This window comes from Gasterosteus aculeatus, chromosome 18 (genome assembly GCF_964276395.1).
Source record: "Gasterosteus aculeatus chromosome 18, fGasAcu3.hap1.1, whole genome shotgun sequence".
Taxonomy (NCBI): Eukaryota; Metazoa; Chordata; class Actinopteri; order Perciformes; family Gasterosteidae; genus Gasterosteus; species Gasterosteus aculeatus.
Genome location: NC_135706.1, coordinates 12,830,203 through 12,842,206, shown reverse-complemented (window position 1 = coordinate 12,842,206; position 12,004 = coordinate 12,830,203). Strand labels below are relative to the sequence as shown.

The window sequence follows — 12,004 nt, the reverse complement described above, 5'->3', positions numbered from 1 at the left end:
TTGACTGCTGCCTCAGCTGTTGTTCCCTTTGGGCTTGCTGTCACTGCGCGTCTGCAAAGACGGCTGATGGTCCTTCACATGGACGCCAAGTGGCCCAGGCGTTGAAAACAGGGGTATCGCAACAAATGCGTTTCCGCTCCGTCCCCATGAAGGGAGAGGGCGTATCCGTCAAGGGGTGTCCCCACGGGCTCTGTCCATTTCCATCCAGAGGTTTTCACCACAGATGCCTGCCTTTCGGAGCAGAACAGGACTGCCGGGGGGCAGCGGGCTGCTCAGGAGCCCATGGATCACGTCGAGGTCCTGGGGCTACGTGCTGCACTTCCTTGCACATGCATGTGCTTGTCCAGTCAGACAAAACCTCAACCGTGTTTCACATAAACCGTCAGGGGGGGGGAAGCAAATCTGCAAAGTCGCTACGGGGCGTCGCTTGCTCTGGCGACTTGGGCAGCCCCCTTGTCCTGAGCGGGCCGACATGCAATGTATCTACCCGGGGAACGAAACATGAAGCGCTGAACGTGCTACGCGGCCTCCTGGGGCTCATTGGCAGGGCAGAGACGGATCTGCTCATTAACCCCGTAATGGCCAACCAGGACTCCCGCTGCGACTCCTAAACGGGTGCCGGTCCCCCTCTGCCCCGAGGTTTTTACGTTGCTGCTGTTTGTGACACAATGACACATCGGGGAGCCACCGGCTGGCATCCGGCTTTCTAAAAGGGCACTTTGCCGTTGTGTTTCCCCCGGCACCCGGAGGGTTGATGCCCCTGGTTCGGCGCACCCGATGCCTGCCTCTCTCGGCCCGGACAGCATTGAGGTGGCTGTTGGTCAAAACGTCAGTGATTCTGGACGGGAGATGCAATAGGAGAAATAAGCAGAGAGAGAGAGAGATTGGAAGGACATGCGTTTGGAGATAAAAATGACAGGCGGCAGAGGGGATTACAGGCAGAGCGAGGAAGGCGCTCTTTCCTTTTCTTGCTCTCCCTCTCCCTTTTTTTGTTCCCTCCGAACGCTGCAGGGCCTTTGCCTGACACACAGTCATGAAAGAGAACACAACCTGTCCTGTGTGCCCTCCACCCTGCATGGACACATGTCCATGAACACACACATTGACATCCTCTTGATTCATGTAACTGCCTTTGTTGCACTGTGGACTCACTGTAGGCGTCGACCTCTGAAGGCCTGTATATTGTGTATGATGAGATTATGTGCCGCGCGTCTGTCTCTTTCCCATCTTCTCTCTTCGTTCTCAACCTGTCTATTATAATCCCTAACGCTACAGAAATAAAATCACACCGAAACATGCACCATGGTGTTTGTGCGAGTGTTATACACACACATTTTCATATTGCACAGATGGACTAGTGAGTCATCAAAGTGCCGCCGTCTAATTAAGCGCAGGGTGTGTTTGTCCGAGAATCGGTGCTCTCTTTCATAATCCTGCCTTTCTCGGGGCTTCCTTTGACTTCTTTTCTGCAGGACGAAATTACTAAATCCAGTGTAATTCCTCACCTGCATTAATCCACAGCTATTTTAAGTTTGTTCCCTCGTCATAGTCCTTTGTATGCGTATGCAGCCACGAATGGTTAGTTTCAATTATTTCCATCATCACAACATGTTCTACTGGTAAAATACCTCTATATGCTTGCAAATCTAGTATAGATTTGTCCCCTCAGACAGTGATTGTTAGGGATTCTAACACCATAGGGAAGTCTTGTGACTGGTTATCTTGTGGAAACGCCCCCAGGTCATGTCTCATGGTAGCACATGCATGTATGTTTTCAGTTAATTAACATGTTTTTGCCTACTGGTGCACTATTGCATGATCAGTTTGTCATCATTTCTAAGAATGGAAATCATGGATGTCACAGAGAAGACCCTCATAGCTAACAGGATGATGGAAGTGTTGAGTTTAAGGCTTAAATCATTTGCTGCATTACTTGCGTTTTTTTCTTGCACTTTCTTCCCAGGGATTAAGCCTCTTGCTCGATGTCACTTCAGCAGGGCAGATGGTCGCTGACACTGGGGCTTCAACCTCTGTCCTGCAGTTGAAGGACATCTTCCCCACTGGTAATGTCATCCTGCTGTTCCTAGGTTTCACGAGTGAGTGTCAGATATCAGGAGAGCGAGAGAGAGAGAGAGAGAAAATGCAGATGCTTCACAAAGTGCAACACTGCGGTGCCTCCGTGTGTGTCTGCGTGTGGGATGAAGAGCAAAGGACAGCAGCACAATAAATAATTGAAATGCCGCGTTTCGACAAGACGCCCCTTTTTCCGGCGTGCTGTTGTGGCAAAGTGACAGCCGTACAATGTGCCAGCCTCGTTTCTAATTAGTCCAAAAGCAGACGCGACGGGGTTCCTTCCAGCAGCGAGTGCTGCAAAGTCAACTCCATCCATCACTTCATCAGGCGTCTTTAGTCAGTCAGTCAGTTCAGTTAAAATCCTCCATCTCTTACATAGACACACGTGAGCGTTCAGCCAGCAGAGATGGAAGCACTCTGCTGCGCTGGCAGCTTACAGGTACCCGTCCTTGAAAGTTGGGCCTGGCTCTGCGTTAGTTGGCGCACTGCAATGCATTAGAGGCCAACGGCCGGCTAATCTCCCGTGGACCTACTGTACCTTTTGAAAAGATGTGTTTGATATCCGTGCCAAAGGGCGCATGTGTGAGTGTGTGCGTTTGTGTCGGTACAGAACACACACGCACGTATTAGAGTAGTTGAAATAGTGTTGGGAATGTGGGGAGAACAGCTCCAGGAATCCTGTGTAATGACTGTCTACGTGAAATGTTTTAACTATGCAAATGGCGTTACATTCATTTCAGTGCTCCTATGACGGTCAGATAATGTGCCCTATAATACAGTACAGTGCAACACAGTGTGTTAGAGTGTAGCACTTGTTCTCTTTACGATTATATAAGTGCTTGATAAGAAAGTTCCTCAGTCCAGACGCATTAAAATGCCTTTTGGTGCTCGTATTAATTCCCACTGCCAGATGGAGCCACTATGCAGCGTTGTGAATGCGTTATAGGTTAATTTGGCATTAAGTTACATTTGAATAAAACAGTTTCCTCCCTACCACTTTGAGCGGGTAATGCACAAAGCCATCTAAATGCATATGCTGGCTCACGTTCGCCACATCCATTATTCATGGTCCAGAGAAAACCAAGTCACAGTCTTTTAGACCCACAGTTGCTTGTCCTCCCCCCCCATCATTTTGTTTTTTCTCCCTCTGCTCTCTAGCCAAACCATTTTTCTCCTTAAATTATTCTCCTTTTATTTTAAACGTTTTCTCGGGTCTTGTCTTTGATACTGTTAAACTTGTTTAAGCCTTATGGCGGCCTTGTCTCAGTCCTCAAGATGACAATGATCTTAACTGTGTGGAGTTTATATTTTATATACTGGAATCTGGATACGGGATCTGTGGCCTCGCTGTTTTCACGTACACACTATGTAAATTGTACTTTCAGATCTGTTTATAGATTGGAAAACTGTGTTCAATATGTGCAATCAATGATAACAAGGTGAGATTGGGTGCTTCATGTTTCATTCATGCCATAGATTTATCTTGTTGCATAACACTACAGAGGCATAAACACGAATGAAAAGCCAATCTATAAAGCCTTTTATTCTGAAAGTAAAGATTCTCATCGCTAATTGTTTTATTTATGAGGTACATATTGTTGCAACTAAAGATAGATAATCTTAAATTGATCTCTCAGTGCAGGCTTAAGAATAAACATCTCAAATCCTCCAGCAGATAAACAGCTTCGTTTCATGTCCAAGTTAAAATAAAACATCATTAAACAAACTCTTAGTCTTGACTCAGCTTTTCTTCAACTTTTAAAATCGCATTCCCGACTGATGCACTGTGGAAAGAGGAGGAAGACAGCGAGCAGGGGGGAATAGTTCAGGTGGCTTATTTGTTTCTCCAGGGGAGGCCGATTAGAACGATTGATCCTCCTTTGCAATGTGAAAGAGGAGGTTTTCGTTGCGCTCGCCAGCGCAGTGCCGATGTGTGCAGCTCTCTCCCGTCTATTCCTCCCATACGCCGCTTGTCCGTGCAACGACGGTCGCTACGCTTTACGCACATTGGATAAATAATTCCCACCAGCAGATCCGATTGGGGAAAAAAACAAAACCTGGCTGCTCGGTGCAGACGAAGCCTGAAACTATGTTACGTTAGTAATCGCATGGGGGCAGATACGGAAGCCTGCAGAGGGAGTTGAGAGACCTCGCAGGTCATGCTGTAATTGGCCAAGTGGGGTTCAGAGCGCTAGCGTGTTAGCGGCAGATGGAGTTGGTGTCCTTGCAGTCATCCGCAGGCCAGAACTTATGTTAATACACATTCACCTTGTCCTTACAAAAACACTTTAAAATGATACACTTCAAACGTGGTGTGAATTCTGCTCAGCTAAGTCCAAACAGGTAGTTTTCTGCTGCTCGGTATCTGATCGGCTCTTGCAGACGTTGTTTAGCCACGTCGCCTGTTGGAGCGTAATCCTTTAACTGGCTTTGCGTTGCTATCACAACAGCACAACGTATGATTTCTGTCGAGCCGCTGTCTGTCACACTCTGTAAATGAGAATATTAAACTGTGTGACAGTCGCAGGAGCGTCGAAAAAAAACATCTGTTCTGTCCGAGATGACCAGGCTTGTATTTTACTTTTTGCTTTCCATCGCACTCTCTTTCTCTCCCGTTCTTTTGTCCCGTTCTATTTCCCCTCCTACATTTCGCCTTTTCTCTCCTTTGCTATGCATGTTTTTGCTGGAGGGTTCGGCCACAGGCTTTTCTGCTGACTCAACTTCTTCACAGCTTTTAACCCCCTTCTCCTCCTCGCTCCTTCCCACCCACCCTTCCCTCCTGTTCCCTGCCTTCGATCTCTACAGTACAGCCAGAGAGTTTCCAAACTCCCCCCCATCTGTGTTCAAGTTAAAAGTTATCAGCGTAATTTCCCCTTTTTCCCAAACGCCGCAAGCGCTAACTGTCCTCTATTTCACATTAAATTGCATTTAACATTGAACTGTGCACCGCAGCAATTGGCCATTGTCAAGAATGTCGTCCAGATGAATCTTCGGGACACGGACTCTAACAGATGTATGTGCGCGTCGTCGCGCTTCCCAAGGTGAAGCGTGTGGAAGCTGAGACAGCAACAAATACCCAGCAGCCCCATCGCAGTTTAATTGTTTGCCTGCATAATAAATCAAACGTGTCAAGGGAGATTATTTACACGAGGACTGTGTTAAACAAATGAATCACCGGTTTGCTCAACTCTAGCTTTTACTTGCTGTGTGGAGCCGTGTGCCTCACGACTGCGTTTATGGGCGATTTGCATGCATTCCTTTACGGCTGCATGGCATATAAACTTATTTTTCTTTATTCCGTGCCAGGGAGTGTGAATCTCATGGCTTTGCCGCGCTCCTCTCTGTCCTCGGTGGACTTGGGTGCAACCTGAATGCTCTTCTAGAGGGACAGGAAAGTAAAAATCAACACAAACAAGACTTACGGGACCTTTAGAGCTTTGAACCGGCATCTTGTTAGGATGCTACTCATTGTTCCCGCTGTTGCTAAGCGACAGCTGAAAACCTGTTTAAAGGACATTTTTGACTCCCATTTCATTGACCCATGTGCTGCTGAGCCCAGAAAAGGCCTCGCCCTGTTTGGTCCTGAGCACGTCTTCCATTCCAGCTAAACCCAGAAAACCACATCAGCATTGTGAGGACGGGTCCCCGGTGGACATATTCACTGCACATTCTTGTCCTCCGCTGTCCTTACAGAAAGGAGTCTCCATCCGATGCACCACATTTTCTGCAGCGCGCTTTGTGGCCAAAGCTTTGAGAGAGCAAGGTCGCTGGACTGTGTCAAGACATGAATATATTGACTTACTCATTAAAAGCCATTTGTAACATTACTATGCCTATAATTAAGCGCTTCAACAAGCTACTACCCTGAAAAGGAACGTCCGGGTGGAGCATCAACCGGGCCGGCTGCTACCAGCAGAGCAGCGGCAACGGCGCGGGCTCGGCTTTTTCAATTTCACTTAAAGCAGCCGCGGGCAGCCAGAGGAAAGGGGGCGGGGGGACGGGTGTCACGGAAGCCATCAGGCATCTCGAGCTCGCGGCTTGTTGCAGAATTTTGGATGATTTTGTTTTTTAGGGAAGCTGAGCAACGCGTGGACGGGCAGTTCCCCCGCTTCTCTCCCGCGTGTTTCTTCCGACCTCCCCCGACATTTCTTTCTCTTTCTCTCCGTCTCCCCTTTGACGTCCACGTGGGTATCGCCTCCCTTCCGTCCCCCTCTGTCTTCTGCCGGGCAGCTTTTATCGCCTCATCGCTGTCTCCGGGCGGAGCTGCCTCACTGGCAGGGTGATGTATGGAGCGGCCGGCTTTGACGTCACTTCAGGCTCGACGTCATTGCAGCCCAGTGCTCCCAGGCTCGCTCTTTGTGGCGCTTTCGCTCAGTCGCCTCTCCCTCCGTCCTTCTTCTCTTCACCCTTCATTAGTCACCCTCCCTCTCGCTCCTTTTCCTCGCCCTGCGACTCCTCCTCTGCGATGTCTCCTCTGTTTTTACCGTCTCCTCCTCTTCCCCGCATCCACAACTTTGTCCTGCCCGTCGTTTGTCATCTTTCTGGGCTCGCGTTAAAACGCGCCTCTCATCTTCATCCCTCCCCCTCCTCGTCCCATCCTTCTGGAGCTTTCTAACTCTCATAGAAAGCTGCATCCCGTACGTCATTTTTTCTATTTATTCCTCTCGCAGACACAGAGGCATGAAATGTTTGAGGTAGACGAGCAGCCAGCCAACTCTTCTCCCACATGAAATACGGGCTCATCCCTATTCAATTACACTTATCAGGATCCACTCTCCTGCAGGATAACGTGGCGTCTGAAAACCTGCAGTCCGTTTCTTTTTTTTCACTTCACTCGGGCCCGATGGTCACAACTTTGCTCTGCCAGACGCCGACGACTCACCCTCATTCGCCCGTGGCTTCGAACCAAAATAAACACATAGAGGAGCGAAATAATAAGGAATCATCAGTCAACTCGGACTTCCAGAATAGCAAAATTTCACGGGGGCCCGGAAGAGACACGAAGCTGACCCACTTTCTGCTTTCGCTCTCTCCGTCTCCCCCCTCTTGCTCCGTCCTGGTCGGTCCGTCGGTGCAGCGAGGCCTCACTTTGTCAAAAAACGGAACGAGGAATGTTCTTGTCAGCAATTGTGAGCCATCTCCTACGGCGCCTGTCCCCGGCGGGGACGCAGTCCAGGCCCTTGAGGCAGACTTTGGGTCGTGTTTGCTAAAATACAGCAAGAAATGTGACTGAGATGTCGAGGAACCTTTCCTGTAAAGTGATGCGTGTCATATTAAGATTGGGGAAAGGTCAGAAAGGTTTATTTTATTTTGCTGGCATTCGCGGGGCTCAGAGGACTTGGAGGGGATGTTTTTGTTCAGTGCTTGTGAATCAAAGTATGACAAGCACACAAAAAACGTATGACATGTGACATTTTTTAATCTCAAACAAACAATGTTTTCTCTATAACGAAATTACTTCCTTTGTGCATTAGATTTCTTTCCAGATGTATCAGCATGTTTCCCCCGAGGGAATATTTTGCATTTAATTAAATCCATACGGAATAATGCACCCTCCATTTGCATCAAGAATCCTTAAAATGTATGATCATTTTCATTATTCTTCCTTCTTTAATCCTCTGAAAGATTTGGTAAATGTTATTATAGTGTGTCAAAAGCCAGTGATGTGAAAGCAACCCACAGAAATCTAAATGATGACATTTCCCACGCTGGTGTGAAATTGAGGGAAAAACAAACTGCCAGAAGAAACATGATTTTTAAACGGGAAAAGGCATTTTGAAAAAACGGTGGTAAATAGCGACGCAATGTTGTGGGTTTGCAAAATAAAATGTAAACGCTTTAATTCACTCGGTAAAGATTGAATTACCGTCACACATTGAGAGACATTCAAACACATGAAACAGACAGAGGTTCTTTCATGGTCACGCTATATTATACATGGTTCCTTATTTTTCAAGCCATCAGGTGGTAAATATAATCAAACAATCAATACATTGTTTTTTAGTTTATCATTAAACTATTTCTAATCTTAACCAATTTTTTCTTGCAAATCAAGTCTACGTATGGGTACAAATGAAAAAGTATTCATCCGTCCGTCTGTTTCAATTGCGATTCTCACATTTTCTTTTCATCAATAAACAAACTTCTCTTCCTCAGCCGAGCTTTAAAAAAACAATTTGCAGTATCAACACCTTTTTCTCTCTCTGAGTACCCAGGTTACGTTATGCTCACACTGCAAATGTGCACAAGACGTGTGACTGTAAACACTCAAGCAAATGCCGTTCTGTTGAGCATTTAGTTCCTATTGAAATAAAACCACACGGTGACCTAAAAGTAACTAATCCCTGCATTCATGTTTATTTCAGTCTTTCTTCAATTTACGGCGCATTTATTAACTTATTGCACAGAGCTTTATCTACAGTTCATTAAGATGAATATCCAGCTCCAGCAATCACTTGCACATACAAACAGTAATTCAATTGACACTTCAAGGTGGTATATTACCTCTTATGCTTTGGCAAACGGCAATGACACAAGCGTCGCTTTCGCTCTCATCACTTTTCCCCCCTCTGAGCTGGGAAACGATTTGAAGCAACATAATTATAGCTTTTAGCTACGCCCGTACATCACTGAGCTCATTAAACGAGCTGGCCAAGTTAACTTGCCCTCCGTTACTTGCACATTTCGCCCGACGCGGCCGTCAGCCTGCGACAGCGCGGCCGGCGGCGATATCCTTGGGCGCGGCGTCCACATGCTGCGGGTTAAGTGGAGAGAGGATCGAGGTCCCCTGTCCTCCTCTACTGGGTGCGAAAGTGATTCTGTGCACGCTGATGATCATTTTAGACAAGAAGAACTTTTCGCTTTTCTAGCTTCTTTCGGTAAACTTGGTGAGCGTTCAGTGCAGGAGTGACCTTGTGTCACTCAACACATTTCGTCTTGCCCGAGGCCTCCAGGCACCATCTGCCGTCTTCTTCCCAGGAATCACTTGACTGACAGTTGGTGGAGCTGTTTTCAAATTGCACGGTTTTCTGTCCATGCGGAAATGTGTGGATTCTTATAAAAGCGTGTGGACAAGTCTGAAGGGCCAGTGGACATGTAGTGCACTGCATGTTTGCTAAATCCAAACTTCATGTTTTGATTCGTACGAATAAAGTAAATCCTCCGCTGGATCCCATGAGGTCTTTGTTCAGTCAAAGGTTCCTCCTCAGAAGCGTTTTCGGGGGTTTAAAGTGGAATGAGACAGAATCAAAGTTTGTGAGGGTTTTTGAACATAACAACTTTTATGTCAGACGTCATGTAGGGGAAATCGATTTGCTCTGCTCAATGCCTCCCGGGGGGGAGGGGGAGGGGGGGGGTCTTACCGGCTGTAATCCAAAGAAGTTGGTATTTTCTTCCTGGACAGCGACTCACTGGCTGAACTTTTTTTAATTGCCCGTCCAGAAGGACGGACGAAGCTTGATCCACCTGAGGGACAAAGGGGCAGTTTTCCACGCAGCCTCGCCGATGCCTTGTGTTCAAATATAGCTATAAATGAAATAGCATATGAATGGGGATTAATATATCAGACCAAATGATGCAAAATGTGTAGATGAAAATATGTTTGTACTCCACTTGTTTGCTCACAAAACCCAGCTGTGTATTCAGTCCAAAGGAGAAAAAAAAAAAATGTGTGTGTGGCGCTGACTGTGTCGATGAGGTGGCTTTATTCACGGTCACAACACACCTCAGGAGTGATCACATGCATTACAGCCTAATAAATTACACCGGAGCCTTCTGGGAGCCCAAGGCGCAGTTTGCACCGTGCGAAACCAGGACGTGATCGTTGTCGTTTGCATTTTGAGGGCCCTGCTTGTGTCGTGTTGCTGTTGTTGCTGCTGTTCACCATCATGTGATGCCGTTTTTTAACGATTGATAGTAAAACAAAGAAATCTCTCTTTCCCTCCGTCTTTCTTTGTCGTCCTTGATGTTTCCTGTGTACGCAAATACGTTAAAGACACTCTTGTAACATTTACATCTAATCGGGATTGACTGATTGATACCTTCCAGCTTTACACACACACACACACACACACACACACTAATGATGAGCAATAGCATCGTCCCTGGGGCGCTACGCCCATGTGTGCCCCCTTTATGAAGAATTGTCTCCCCCAACCTCAGTTCTGAGAGTTGTGGGAAGAATGAATGGGTATAATCAGTGAATTCAGCCGTTCGGAGGAGACGCCAGTTATTCTCTGTCGGTCTTTTCTACTTTCCCTCATCTCTCTTCTTCTACTTCCTCCCACCCGTCTGTGCATGTTTTCACCCTCCTCGGCTTCCTTTTATCCGAGTTGCAGATCTCTGTATAACTGTATTCCCTCTTCTCTCTCTTTCTCTCTCCCTGTTATTATTTTCTCATCTGCTCACATAATAATCCACCGCTTCTCGGCTGATTCATTTATATGTATTTGAATATCTGAATTCTTCCCAATTCTGGTGCAGTTATCTTCCCTCGCTGCGGCGCCGCCAACGTTCTCCTGTTTTGTTATCTGTTTTCTCTTCTCTTCAACGTACAACTCATCCACCTGAATAAGGCGGCTTTTAATGACCTTGAATATAAGAATTTATTCTCATAAAATACAACATTTCTGAATCTGTTGACCTCATACCAAACAAATTCACTGTGAATTTCCCGTCCCAGCAGGTAAGCAGTGAACAGATCTTTGAATCAGGTGTATTGAGGAGGAAGTGACCTTCAGAGAAACGAAGGGAAGCGCCTCAGTGTTTCATTCGACGGCGTACATTCCTTGACAGAGAACCTTTCAGGTTTGGCCGTCCGGGCGTGGAGTGTTACTGTCAGCACGAGAGCGGAGCCGCCGTCATCCAGCTACAGTTCCTCATCAATGAGGTAGGTCACATCTGTGCCCACCGGCGCCGTCGCACAAAGCCGAAGACACTTCACTCCGGGCCGTCAGCGCATTTCACCCCTTTGCAATGTTCAGAAAGAGAAAAGCATCTCTGTCCCTTTAAGCAGTAAATCGGTGGAAAAAAGAAGGGCACCAAATGGTCTCTCCAGACTCTTAAGAGTCAAATAAACTAATCTGATATTCCTGCTCATTGTGCAGGATGTGTCGGTTGATCCAATGCACTTTTTGGTGTGATGGACAACTTCATTGAAATCGTCAGTTGACTCTCACCAGAGATTCATACATTTTCTCTTAGAATCAGAACACCTACAGTTTTCATATTCAAGTTTGATTTGCTTCATGATATTAAGAAATGAAAGTATTTCATGCTTAGTCGTGTGTGTGTGTGTGTGTGTGTGTGTGTCACACCCTGAGAGAGACGGAGATGCTTTTCACTGCCTCCTACACGCACATGCATACATTTAAATAACTCGCGTGAATCATTGTTGTTACTTGGGAGAAAGATGCCTGACTTAAAGTCGGTTTCCTGGGAACGCAGCGTGACTCACGCACGTATGAACATCCACCCGTCGTTAAAAACCTGCACGCACTCCCGCCGTTGTACCCGTTTTGAACATGCAAATGAAAGGAGCGTTCTGTCGCGACAGGGCGCGCTGGTGAGCGCTCTGGCCGACGACAGCGTTCACCTGTGGAACCTGAGGCAGAAGCGACCGGCCGTCCTCCACTCCCTCAAGTTCAGCAAGGAGAGGTAAGACAAAAAGAACACACACCGCCCCCCCCCCCCCCCCCCCCCTCATCCCCCACCCATCTCACAGTTTGTTGCCCGCGTGGAGCTGTTAGTTCTCGCCGACTTGTCTTGCTGTATGCAAACAGACGGCGTTGTGTTTTTTTTTGGGGGGGGAGAACGTGTCTTTGCGCTGGCTAAACTAAACCCGGGGGGGCCAAAAGGATGGTGACATGGTGTCTCTCTCTCCTTTTTTTTTTTTTTCTCCGGCGTTGGTTTTCTAAACCGAGCGCTCGTTATT

The 12,004-nt window shown here is 47.1% G+C and overlaps 1 protein-coding gene across 3 annotated transcripts in view; it reads left to right on the top strand.

Moving 5' to 3' along the window:
* Window positions 1–12,004, top strand: part of stxbp5a (syntaxin binding protein 5a (tomosyn)) — a 62,948-nt gene that overhangs the window by 15,426 nt on the left and 35,518 nt on the right. For all 3 annotated transcript variants that reach the window (XM_078093356.1, XM_078093355.1, XM_040160185.2), the window contains exons 3-4: window positions 10,879–10,960; window positions 11,627–11,727. In XM_078093356.1, coding sequence (XP_077949482.1) covers window positions 10,879–10,960; window positions 11,627–11,727 — 183 coding nt within the window. The remainder of the gene's footprint in view (window positions 1–10,878; window positions 10,961–11,626; window positions 11,728–12,004) is intronic.